This window comes from Corticium candelabrum, chromosome 14, assembly GCF_963422355.1.
Source record: "Corticium candelabrum chromosome 14, ooCorCand1.1, whole genome shotgun sequence".
In the NCBI taxonomy this organism is placed as follows: domain Eukaryota; kingdom Metazoa; phylum Porifera; class Homoscleromorpha; order Homosclerophorida; family Plakinidae; genus Corticium; species Corticium candelabrum.
Window position 1 is genome coordinate 1,033,702 of NC_085098.1, and position 14,036 is coordinate 1,047,737.

At 45.0% G+C, this 14,036-nt stretch overlaps 1 protein-coding gene across 1 annotated transcript; it reads right to left on the bottom strand.

Annotated features, from left to right (window-relative positions):
* Window positions 1–7,443: 7,443 nt before the first annotated feature.
* LOC134189898 (uncharacterized) lies at window positions 7,444–10,700 on the bottom strand. Its single transcript, XM_062658293.1, has 4 exons — window positions 9,676–10,700; window positions 9,159–9,440; window positions 8,816–9,105; window positions 7,444–8,642 (listed from the first exon to the last, which is right to left on the bottom strand). Exons 1-4 carry the CDS (start codon window positions 10,698–10,700, stop codon window positions 7,444–7,446), a joined length of 2,796 nt encoding a protein of 931 aa, XP_062514277.1.
* Between the last annotated feature and the right edge of the window lie 3,336 nt (window positions 10,701–14,036).

Sequence of the window (14,036 nt, forward strand, 5' to 3'; positions counted from 1 at the left end):
TCCACATCAGTTCCTTTCGTCAGTCGTAGTTCCTATCATCAAAGATAGACTTGGAGATATTACGGATATGAATAACTATCGAGGCATTGCTATATCTTTAGTGATAGCTAAGGTATAATTCAAAGGTGGATAGAGGGGAGAGGTCAGTACCCGTCATCTTCAACGACACGCCCACCACAGCCGAAATATTGTTTGTTGTGTTATCAAAGTAAACGTACAATAATGTTTTGATGAATTGCTAATTCGTTTAATTCTAAACTTGTAAACATATCATTATCTAATGAATATGCTAGGAAATTAACTTTTGAGTTTGCTAGTTCCGGAGGTCAAATACAGATTTAGCCGCTAAGGGACGTGTGTTAATTATACAACTGGATCCCTCTTTCAAAAATTCTGTATCCGCGTCTGAGTATTAGAGTTAGTTCTGCTGGATCGGATAGAGAGCTTGTTTGTAGCTAAGGAGCAACATTTCGGTTTCAAGCGTAACCACTGTTGTGCGCATGCAGATTGCTCGTTTGTGCTTAGAAGCGCGGTCGACCATTATCTAAAGAGGGAAAATGCTAAGGTCTTCGTATGTGCTCTGGACTTATCTAAAGCCTACGATAGAGTGCCGTACTACAATTTTTTTATCAAGTTATTGGAAATGGGAGCGCCAGTGTAGGTATGAGAAACCGACCATGCATGTCAAGTGAAAATCCCAACTGTCAGAGAAGTTTACTGTTGGAAACAGTGTCCGACAAGGAAGTGTTCTTTCTCCGTCTTCTTTAATATTTACATTGAAGATTTACTGATAAGGCTAAAGAATTGTAGATATGATGTTAGGGTGGGTCCTGTTGTTGGCTGCCTGGCTTATGCTGATGATGTAACTTTGATTTCCCCTGCTGTGAATGGGACACAGAGGATGCTTGACATATGTACGTCATTTGCAACTAAGAAGGGATTACTATTCAACAGCAAGAAAAGTTTTTCATGTAACTTTGTTCGCCAGGAATGGGAGGATCTCACTTTTTGACCCCCAGTTGGCACTTGATGGTTGCATTCTTCCATTCAAATCAAACATATAGCATTTAGGCGTAAGTATGGATTCATTTCTACAACCTCGACATATGGTGAAGTCCAGAATTAGAAATTCTTGGAGCGGTGAATGCGGTTCTGGGACAAATTGGTGGTGTGTGTAGATTTGACAAAGTTTGGTTAAAAATTGTGGACATGAGACTTTTTCCGGTACTGGCATTTGGCTCTCATCTTTGGGATTATGACAGATCTGACGTATTACACATGGTTAAGAAAGCATGCATTTCGAAAGGGTTTTAGACGCAGGCTTGGGATGAGGAAGTATATAAGTTGTAACGAATGTTGCAGACCTGAGTCAAGACGAAGTAGCTGTCCATGAACTCTGTCAAAAGGGCTAAGTATGAATTAATCCATTCATGATCGACTGAGGGATGGTTTCTAAGAAGCTATGACAACGGCTAAGGTCATGAAGGTTAAATATTTACAAAGAGCAGAACAATCGGTTAATTATTTAGTGAGAGGTCTATTTAACTGTAGATAAAAATTTGCATGTAAGAATGGTGTAAACATATTGTAGTTTGTGCTGTTTGTTGTAGCTGGAGTATTATGTAGTCTGTTAGCTGTACGTCTTATGTCTTAGTTGTTTTTATGTTTGCCCCAAGAGAGAACTGTACATTTTAGATGCAAAAGAAATATATCATTCATTTATTCAAATACCAGTCAGGGCCGGATCCAGAGGGGGTTCAGGGGGTTGCAACCTCCTCTTTTCCAAAAGGCGTGGTTCGATAATTTCACATAATTTCATTAGAAAAGAGAAAATTAGTAATGCTATAAATAACTGCTAACGGTGAACCCCCTCTTTCAAAAATTCCTGGATCCGGCGCTGCCAGTAGTCCCGGAAGAGGTTGCAATTTCGTACGTCCTCGATGACCTTGGAGGTAGGCCACCTTGGATATATCCGAGACCACGTTGTTCTCGTAGGCGTTCTCTACGAGAATGTGGTGTACTAGAGATTTCTTGGCACGCAAACCCATAACTGCAAATGTAGCTTGTATAGACATTGCACCGTATGGTTGAATGGATTATTCTCCGCTCTAGATATAGATCTACATATTCTTTCGTTCTCGGTTGGTTAGATAAACATGACAACGTCTGGTTCCGTGGCTTTTTCTCCACTATGTATAGGTTTACATATTTTTCGCTCTCTATTGCTTGGATAGCCATGGCAAAGTTTGGTTGCGTGGCTTGTACTTCACTATATATAGGTCTACATATTTTCGTTCTTGGTGGCCGGTGTAGGGATCCACGGTGGTACTCGTCAATGCCGGGCTTCTTTGCTCGCGTTGGTGTCGTCGTTCTTCTTTGATAGCGGTTGTATCGTCGTTGATCTCTACTGTGGTGCTTTCGTGGTGTTGCTGCTGTGGTGCATGTTGCTGTTGTCGTGTTGTTATCGCCGTTGGTGTTGCTAGTATCGTCGTTGCTTGTATGTCTTGTCTCTTGTTGGGTGAGAAACAAGAATTTGGTCAATGTCTTTGTAGCTCGTCGTACCGTCTCTGATGGTATCTTTGGTAGTGTTGCTGTTGTTGCCGGTATCTCTGCTGGTATCGTCTTGAAAAAATGATTCGCCCATCGATATAGTCTAGCTCGTCGCGACGTCTCTCTTGGGTTGGATGTGTCTGGTTGGTATCTCTCTTTGTGGGTTTGTTAGATTGGGTGGACTACATCAATGCTCGAGAGAAACATTGGTAGCCGAAACATGGGTAAAGCTGAGTTGCGAAATCGTGGTTGCGAAACATTTTTTGAGCTCTTATAATAACTCATACCCTAGGATCTCGCGGGATATAACAATTAATCATTTTACGTCTAGCCACGTAATCAACTACCCGGTTAATACATCAAACGAGAGGTAGTGGGTGACCAGATACCTTCGTAGTTATCTCGTCGAATTTAGTCACAGCTGCTATTGCACACAGATTCTGTGGCTATACTAGAGATGCTATTTGTCTAACAGGGCGCAACTTTTTACATGAGATACCCTGTGGATTTGCGATCGAACAGGTTGCCAGTGAGCTTCGGGGCTGCTCAGCCCGTCGAGTCTGCGAAAATATGGTGAAGAGACAGGCATTAAGATTTATAATCCCGGATACACTACTAACATAGAGACATACCTATAACACCGAACTTACCAAAGAAATGATACCACCAAAGATATCCGTACACACAACAATAGGATTTCAGCACAGTTCTCTGATTCCAACGTATATTTAAACAGCAAGGTGTTACCGACGTTTCGGCTGTTGTAATACAGCCATCTTCAGGGCAAATATTCAAATACTAGTAAATACAACAGTAGTACAACAGCCGAAACGTCGGCAGCACCTTGCTGTTAAATATACGTTAGAATCAGAGAACTGTGCTGAAATTTGATCATGCCAATGGAGAACCTCTCTCTGAAACAACAATAGGATGCAGTGGAAACACCTGTAAGAGTCACTGCATCAAAGGAAGAACAGACACTGACAACGGCATAAGAGAATGAACAAGTGCCACCGCCATCACAACCTGTTTCAACAAGCCAAGAGAAGCCACACTCACCTGGCAGGCGATATCCTCAACGGAAACACTAGCAGCCACCGTTGCGGTATCGGAACTTTTAATGTAGGGAAAAGGAATGTAATAGATAAGATAGTGGCTGAGCATGCGTGTAGTTTCTGAGTGAGTGTAGCTCTGAGTGTATGTCAGCGAACCTAGCGAGTACTGTACGTTCTAGCTACACACACACACACACACACACACACACACACACACACACACGCACACACACACACACACACACACACACACACACACACACACACAAATGGCAAAATGGTAAATGAATAAGGAGTTTGCGTTCATTACGGTTACGCCCCCAGCCAAATGACACCTGGGTTCCTGTGCACTACGCAGGAGCTATGGGCCGTGCTAAGCAATCTTTTGGAGCCTGGCCAGGTACTCGTAGGAGCACCGACTGCGACGCCAACTGTGGTGTGGGCATCCGAAGTTCCACCAGGACCCCAGTGGCTGACGGACTTTGTCGCGGTCGGGGGCCTTTGCCACCCCAGTCAATGATCAGGTATTCATTTATACTCATGAGTCAATAGAGGCAACTGTGTGTGAGTTTCTTGGCCAAGGAAATTTTGCCATAGCTTGCCATCACTGTGACTTGCACTTGCAATCCTGCAAGGTCCCGGATGCAATCACTCAACAGAAGACTCTCTAACCAACACACACGCGCGCGCGCACACACATACACACACACACACACACACACACACACACACACACACACACACACACACACATTCCCAATTACACACTCACTGTATACAGAAATAGATTATCGATATAACTACAGAGCATCCATATAACTACAGAGCATCGATACAACAGACGTCAGCAAAAAGATCTAAAATATCTGAGCAACTCTGAGTATTGCAGAGTGCCACTTATTTGCTCAAGTTTCCATCAGCTAGGTGCCACACCCAAAACCATTTAATAAAATTAATAACTAATGAAATGAAGAAGCACTTAAAGTGCAAACCTTCGGCCGGCATGCACCTTGAAGGTAAATTAGTCGCACTGTGACAAAATCGTATGACAGAATGGTATGATGTGGGTAATAAATAAGAAGCATTATTGAAATGGTCGCAGGTCGAGCTTGAGGTAAGTCACGTGACTGGCTGCTACCGTGTACAACAGGTAGGTACGCAGTCCGTCAGCCAACGTCCCGTAGGACCTCGCTTCTATTTTTTACAACCTTCGCTCGTCGGTTCTTTGTGCAGGTGATTGTTTGTGCAGCTTTTGAGGTCGTAACTATGGCCGGTTTTAGGCGTGGCATAGGTACCAGAGCCAAAACAAAATTAGATGTGGGAACGTTACAAATACAGCTAGCTTAGCTAGGCGTTGTTTTCTAAATGCATGTTACAAATGTAGTTGTTTCCAAATGATGGAACAAGCCAAATGTTACAAGTCGGAAAGCCTCGACGCTAGGCCGGCTGGCAATCTTTGCCTTACGTGATGAAGTAACGGGCGTGATCATTGTTCTGTTTGTTGGTGGGAAACCTAGGTTACAAATGGAGACCAAACGAGCAGCTCACCACCGATTTTCCAGCTCACAAGAATGTAAAAGTCTCGTTCTTTGTGCAGCTTCTCTAGGCGTCTTGTTGTTTGTGCGGCTTCTCTAGCTAGACGTCGCCTACTGTTGTAATGAGGTGACCCCAGAGCCAAAACAAAACATCAATGCGGGAAAACATGCACGTGCACATGTAGATTAGCAAGGCGTCTGTTCGCTCTGACTTTGGATACCGTAAAACAGAAATGAATAGAGACTCACTAGCGTACTTACAGGTCGGCCGAGCCGCTTTGTCCGACAAACAGACGCTGTCATAGACAATGCACGTTCTCCTTCGCAAATTCTCGTCAAACGCAAAATTTCTGTTGAAGACGACACTAGTGATCTTTGCAACAACACCACGGCCGCTCAGCCACGCACACCCAAATTTAAGCTGGCAGACTGCAGAACCACTATGCAGAAACACTGAAACAAGCAAGATGTTACAAGTCGGGTACAGCTGTAATGATACTATATGAGTAGACAACACGGACGAGGATCGCTTGGATACCGAGACAACGACAGTCCTTGACGGTCAAGTACCGACTCTCAATATTTATGATTACAAACGTCTATATAGCAAGTGCACGGCCACTAATCACACTGCTACTGTTACATATCTCACATTCCTCCCCTCTTCTCCAAACATACTTCTAAGATACAATCAATTAACGCAAAACTCAACGCAACAAGTCAATTATTAGTCAATATCATAGTCTCTATGCCACACAGGTGGAACCCGGTTTCTTTCTGGACGGACTGGTAAGTGTAAGTTTGGTTCTTCTTCTTGTAGCTCATGCTCCCTGTTCTCTAGTTCTGGTGGAAGTACCACTATCGATATTTCCTCTCTAAGCATTTCAACAGCTGGAGCCGGAAGACATTCTTCATCTTCAATTGCCTCATTCTTCTCAGGTCGACCTTTCTTTTCCTTGTACGTCAGTTCTTCTTGTTGTTGTTCCATGGGATGTCTATAATATGGTTTCAGTCTGTTGTAGTGCACCATTATGGCAGCTCCCTTCTTGACATTTTTCACCAAGTAATTCACGTCTCCTTTCTTTCTCAGTACCATGTATGGCTCTTTCCACGAACTTGATAACTTCTTCACATGACCCTTCTTTACTGCCGGACTATATAGCCAAACCAAGTCTCCTTGTTGGTATTCATGCCTTACTTCAATTTCCTTGTTATATGACTTTGCTTGATTCTGTTGTGCCTCTGCCAAACATTCTCTAACATTTTCCATACTCTTCATCTGTGCTTCACTTAGAGCTAAAACGTATCCTGACGTTAACTGTGGTACTTGTTCTTTTCCTTCCATTATAACATCTAACCGTTGTCGTCCATCCCTTCCAAACATTACCTTAAACGGTGTTTCCTGTGCTGATGACTGTTTCGCTGATCTGTAAACCATTAACACCGTCGCAATCCACTCGTCCCAATTCTTCTGATTCTCATCCACATGTTTCACTAAAAGATCTAAGAGTGTTCTGTTTAACCTCTCCACCAAACCATCACACTGCGGGTGGTATGGTGTTGTTCTTGCCTTTTTCATCCCCAGCAAACTGAATAGCTCTCTCATCACTGATCCTTCGAAATTCCTTCCCTGGTCACTATGCAACACAAGTGGTACCCCAAACCTTGATATTACTTTATTGTGCAGTACTTTTGCAACAGTGGTAGCTTTCTGATCAGACAACGGAAAAACCTCTGGCCACTTTGTATAGTAATCAGAAACCACTAACAAGTAGGAAGAGGACCCAAAATATTCATGGCCAGCATTTCCATGGGTGATCCAATCGGTGCACTCATCAATGGCGCTCTCGGATTCACTGCTTGTCCTTTCCTTCTTGCACACACCTCACAACAACGAACCCAGTCCATCACATCCGTAGTATACCCAGGCCACCATGCTCTCTCCTCAAGCCTAGCCAAGGTCTTCTCAACACCCATATGTCCTGCCTTGTCGTGTACCTCCTTCAGTACATTATGTATCATTGCACTTGGAATAACTAAAGCTTCTTCCTTTTCCCACCGTCCACCAGGTAGAGCCGCGTACCTTTCCCTATGTAACACTCCATTCCTGATGTGTAACTGGTGATACAATCGTTTGTATGATCTCAAACTTCCATCTTTACTCCAAGACCTAGGTGGCTTATGTTGGTGTTCCAGCCGATAGATGACTTCAGCTAATACCTGGTCTTGTCTCTGCAGCATTGCCATTTCATCTAACTTCCAATCTGCTTCAAATCCTACTGCATTTACAGAGTAAAGAGTCATTACTTCGTCCAGAGTTTCTGTACCATCTGCCTGTACTTTCTCTTGTTCTCCACTGTTCTGCCCTCTCTTCCCCCTACTCTTCTTGACAGAGCATCGGCTGGCACATTCGCTTTCCCGGGGATGTGTTGTACAGAAAACTCGTATTCTGCTAGTGCGGCTAACCATCTAGCTAACGTTCCTTGAGACTCTTTTATGCTCTTCAACCAGACGAATGGTTGATGATATGTCTTAAGCAAGAATGGTTTACCGTAAAGGTAACATCGGAAGTGGCCAATGGCCCAGACAATTGCTAGCATCTCCTTTTCGATGGTTGAATAGTTCTTTTCATGTTGGTGTAATGTCCTACTCGCAAAACTCACCACACGTTCTGAGCCCTCAACTGTCTGTTGGAGTACTGCACCCAAACCAATCTCACTAGCATCCACAGATAACTCAAAAGGTAGACTAAAGTCTGGAAAAGACAACACAAGCCTTGTAGCCATCTTTTCTCGTATCTCTGTAAATGCTTTCTCACAGCTTACAGACCACTCAAATGGTTTCTCCTTCTTCAAAAGTTCGTATAGTGGTGCAGCAGTCTCAGAGAAATTAGGTATAAATCGCCTATAATACCCGGCCATACCAAGAAAGGTTTTCAGTTGGCTCACATCCTTGGGACTTGGATATTCGCTCACTGCTTTAACCCTTTCGCTATTTGGTTGGCGTTCCTTTTCCGATACTGCGTGTTCCAGGTAGCACACTTCTGATTGCACAAACTGACACTCACTAGGCTTTAGCTTCAGATTAGCCTTTTCCAATCTTTCAAACACTAGTCCCAGCCTTTGCATGTGCATGTCAAAGCTCGACGAAAACACGATTACGTCATCTAGGTAAATGAGGCACTCCGACCACTGTAACCCTGCTAGTACTACCTCCATCATCCGCTGAAAGGTTGCAGGCGCATTGGCCAATCCAAAAGGCATTTTGTTAAATTGCCACAAATCCTTTTGCGTAACAAAAGCAGTTTTCTTTTTGTCTTCCTCTGCTACCGGCACCTGCCAGTACCCTGCTGCCAAGTCTAAGGTAGTGAAATACCTCGGACCCGATAATGCATCCAACGTGTCATCTATTCTTGAGAGAGGGTAACTATCCTTTACTGTGACAGCATTCAAACGTCGGTAATCACAAAATCTGACACCACCATCTCGTTTCTTCACGAGAACTACAGGCGAGGACCACGGACTATTTGAACAACTCACTATTCCTGTGTCCAACTTTAGCGTCACCTGTTTGTCAACCTCCTCTTTCAGTGTGTGTGTGGTATTCTACGTGGTAGTTGTTTCACAGGCTGTGCTGTGCCCGTAGGTATTTTATGCTCCACTACCCCTGTCGTACCTATGTCCATAGGTCCTGTCGAAAAGACACTATGATACTTAAGCAGTACTCGTGACAGCTCGTTTCTTTCCTTGTCACCAAGATGGTCCAAATGAAAGATACTCAAAGAGTTCTCAGTGTCATTCATCTCCGTACCCACCATTCCACACACTAAACCTGACTGCTCTACTGTACTCACCTCCTCAATGTCAACCAGTTCTGCTATTACTGCTCCTGTCTTCACAAAAGTTGTGTCTTGAAGATTAAATAACTGCACTGGCACTTTACCTTGTTCTCCGTCTACTAATGCTCTAGCAACAATAACACCCGTTTTATCAACAAAACCAGCATTCGGCTCAATCACCCTTGCCCCGTAAGACAGCATGACCTCCCTTCAGAATCCACAACTTGACCCTTGATCATACGCCTATTGGTACCCGGCATGGTAAAGCTATGCCTTACTGCAAGAAAACACAAACCAACTGAAGGTGTCTTCAGTGAAACTGAATCTCCTGTCCAACGCAACAGTCTCTCCTTTAGATCCAAAACTACTGCATGTTGTGACAAGAAGTCAATCCTTAAAATGGGTCCTGGTATGTCAACATCAGCCACAACAAGCTTGTGAGAGATAGTCCATTCACTCATCCTAATCACTAATCACAAACTCCCTGTCACATGAATGTTAGAGCCATCTACATTCTTGAGTGCAAACCCTTCAGGCAAAGAATCTATTTGCATGTCCAACTGTGATTGTTCACTGCAAAATGTTTCTAGCCATTTGTGTGAAATCACGGAAACTGACGCCCCAGTGTCTACCAAACAATTCCATGCCTTCCCCCAATAACAACGAACACCAACAACGACGACGGATCACTAAATACCTTCTGAGTCCAACGACATGATGCAATGTGCTTTTCTCCGGCTCACCAAATGAACTCTTGCTTCTTCTTGAAACCGTCTTCTTCAGTAGAGGCTTCATTGTACTCTGCATTTGTTCCGCATCTGTCAATTTGTCACGCCCCAATACCTTTCTTCTGCGAGAATACGCCCGTGCCAAATGACCTAACTCACCACAAACATAACATGGACCAATGTCCTTCCCACGATAGCTGGATACATCATTAGTAGGACAAAACCGCTTGTAATGTCCGTACTCACCACAACCAAAACATTGCACTTGTTTGCCATTCCGTTGTGTCTGCTTCGCCTCCCCTCTTACTGGGTGTGATGTCTTCTCGAGAGTGTCCAGTCGATCTGATATAGCTCGCATTGCTCTCATAATGAGACCCGACGCACTCTCTTCTTCGTCGTCATCCTCACACGCCGTTTTTCCAGCGATTCGCCTAGCTCGCAAGCCTCTGCGCTTCTCCAACAGCATCAACTCCCTAGCTCGCGTAATCGTATCTTCAAGCCTTTTAGGCGCGAGGATGAACAATTGATCCGCGACAGGCGTTGGCAAACCCTCCAGAAAGTAATCAATCAATTGCCTATTACAAAGTTCGTTAGGCAAATTCGGCGCTGCTCGATCGATCAGCCGCTCTAATGCTCGTAGGAAGACCTCTACATCCTCTCCGGCCTGCATCTTCCGGTCTTGCCGCTGTCGATGCGCTAATCGACGAGCTTCTTCTGTGTTCGGGGCAAAAGACTGCTTGATCCCTTTTACCAGGTCATCGTACGACTCGGCAGTTACGTGCCTTTCATATACAGCGAATGTCCTTCCTTTCAGCAGCAGTGGAAGTCTTAGTAGTTTCTCGTCTGCATCCCAACGATTCGCCTTCGCGCGGATGTCAAAGACCTTCACCCAGAGCTCGAAATCACCGTCACCAAACGATTCTGTCAGCTGTGGCGTACGAGGGACTTGAACAACTACGTTCGGTTGCACTTCATGCTGCACCTCTTCGGCCATTTCCGCGATGTTCGATTCCTGATCGCTCAAATCCACTCAGGAAATCCCGCTCCTTGACACCAGATGTAATGCTACTATACGTGTAGACAACACGAACGAGGATCGCTTGGATACCGAGACAACGACAATCCTTGACGGTCAAGTACCGAATCTCAATATTTATGATTACAAACGTCTATATAGCAAGTGCACGCCCACTAATCACACTACTACTTTTACATATACCACACAGCTACACACCTCGCCCTGGATGTTGTTGGGGAAACATACACGTACAAATGTATGTGCTAAACCCTTAGAGCAAAGGACTAAACACCATGTACAGGACGGACGCCCGATGGCCGAATTCTCGTTAGCAGCTACCAAACAAGAGAGGTGGAGCCTCATGATGACATCACGTTTGTCTATTGGTCAGTAACGGCACCACTTCTCGTCTATTGGTCGGAATAGCTTCATTTGCATCTCCGCTAACCAACTATATATACTGTCGATGGGTCGTCGGGTCGAACGTACGTCGAACGACTACTATATCCTCCACCCGGAAATCCGGGCCTCGGGTAATGAATAGAGAAGCACTATACGGTGCTAAACCCTCGGCTGGTGTACATGCACATCACATGGTGCTAAGACATATGTACAGTGTAAGGCCAACGCTCATGCATTTGACACCATTGAAAGTCCCCTCAGGTGGTGGTTACTACGCCTACTGTACAGCATTTACACAGCTATCCGTCTAACCGCAATTTTGGTTGTCGTAATGAGATGACCCCAGAGCCGCCAGAGCCAAACAAAACATTAACGTGGAAAAACATGCACGTGCACATGTAGATTACGCGTCTGTTCGCTCTGACTTTGGATACCGTAACAAATGAATAGAGACGCACTAGCTATAGCGTACTTACAGGTCAGCCGAGCCGCTTCGTCCGACAAACAGACGCTGTCATGGACAATGTTGCAACGTTCCCCTTCGCAAATTCCCGCCAAGCGCCAGATTTCTGCTGAAGACGACACTAATAATTTTTTGCAACAACACCGCAGCGGTTCAGCCACGCACACCGAAAATTCAAGCTGTCAGACTGAAGAACCACTGTAAAAAACATTGTAGAACAAACAAAATGTCACAAGTCAGGTACAGCTACACCTTCGCTCCCTAGACGCCTGGTTGTTGGTAGGGAAACATACATGTGCAAATGTAAACGATAGACGTTGTTTCTATGTGCTAAACCCGTAAAGCAAAGGAATAAACACCATGTACAAGAGCGCCGCCCGATGGCCGTACTCGCGATCTATCAGCTACCAAACAAAGAGGGGTGGAGCCTCATGATAACATCACGTTCGTCTATTGGTTAGCAATGACACCAATTTTTGTCTATTGGTCGGAATAGCTTTATTTGCATCTGCGCTAATCGAGTATAAATACAGTACGGTCGTACAGTCGTACACGGTCGCACGTCGATCCACTACTATACCCTTAGCCCGAATATCCGTAATTAGCCCGGATATCCGTAATTAGCCCTGATATCCGGGTCTCGTGTAATTACGCACCTACGTAGACTACTCAACCCAGTATGGAAGCCGGTAGCGGCGGGTTGTCCCATGTTCTCGGCCGCACTAATATCAATAGACTCAAATATTGTAACGCGCATTATCAAGTGTGTAACGCGCTTTAAATTTAACTTTTTTAATGCAACAATCTTTAGTTAATTAATATTAATGTACTACAAACTAACGTGCGCTATTCTAAATTTACAATGGACACGTTACCCCCTTGTATTCTCGTTGTATTTGAAATATACGAACTGTGGAAGATGTGTGCGCGCCCTTCGATCAGCAGCTCAGCCCTTCTTTTAAAGAGGACCCCAGTTTGGGATCATCATTTGCTGCACGTCGTGGAAACAGTACTAATCGACTTTTCAATGAATTGAATACGAGTAGTGGGTTTCACAAGCCATACTCATACGATGCCATGATTGCTGGTGCACTAAAATCTTTTTGGTATTGTAGAGTGTACCTAAGAATAGCTTATAATTAGATATGTGATCACGTGCTTCCGGTATCGTAGAGTATATAGCAGAGCACCTATAGTAATGAAGTGTCTTTCGTTTGTTCTACGATCCTGCACCCGCCTCTCACTACATCTGGTGGAGAACCGTTCGTTTGGTTTTGAAACTGGTGCCTTCGTTATGCCTCCGCGAAAAAGTGAAAGGTCACAGGCACGGCAAGATCGTTCGATTACCCCAGAAGACCCTGTCCACTCTCACCGTCTGGATTCTGCATCTCGCCCTTCGCTGGTTCCAGTTCAACTGGACAAGTTTTGGGGTGACGACAGAGAAGATTTGGACAGCTGGCTTTTCCATGTCACTTCAGTGGCACAACTTGAACGCTGGCCGCCCCAACTTCAACTTCGACATGCTGCGGTAGCTTTGGCTGGTCGTGCTCGTGCAGAGTATCACTCGTTTGTTGCAGTAACTCCAGAAACAGACCTGTCGTAGTACTCATCTGAATCGTTCCTGCACACTCAGTTTGGGCCAAAGAATCCGGTGCGTTTCTACACTCGCAAATTGATGTCTATTCGGCAGGGCGGACATGAAACCGTTTCGGGGTACAGCTCTCGTTTCGCAGTACTTTACTACAGTTTCACACGGCTCAGGTCTCGGCGCTACCCGACCTTACAGTGGTCACTTGGGATCAGGAAGGCCTTCGCCCGGAATTTCAAGTCGAATTGGAAAGAGACCAACCGAGTACTTTAGCAGAAGCCATTCGAAGTGCGGAGAAAGCTGAAAGGATTTGGAAACGTGAAAGAAGCCCACATCCTGCACCTGACGGTACAGCTGAGTGCTTTGCGGTCACCCGCTCACAATGGAAGTCCAATGGTTCGTCTGGTGGTTAACCGCAACAGCCACCTACTACGGTACTTTCATAACCTTCTGAGCACTCCACTGTTTTGCTTCAACAGCTCGTTACTCAGCAATCACAATTATTGGCACAACCAAGTCACGTCATCAAGCTCCTTCAGTCACAACAGGCGACTGCGGTATCCCCGCATCCTCTTCTCGTGGTTTTGTCCGGTTTGGTTCTACAGCTTCCGAGTTTCGTGGTGAATGCCTCTACTGTCATAAGTATGGACATCGCATCGCCGAGTGCCGCAAACGTCTGGCACGAGAAACCGCTTCTCGTTTCCAGTCTCAACCTCAGTCTAGTCAAACATCTGTTGCTCCTACCGCAATTCAAACACCTGTCGCCACTACTGCGCGCTTCGTTGATTCACAACGCGATTCTGCTCCTTCATCCGGTTCAAGTTCTTCCACTCAACCACCGCAGCGCCCCCATAATCCA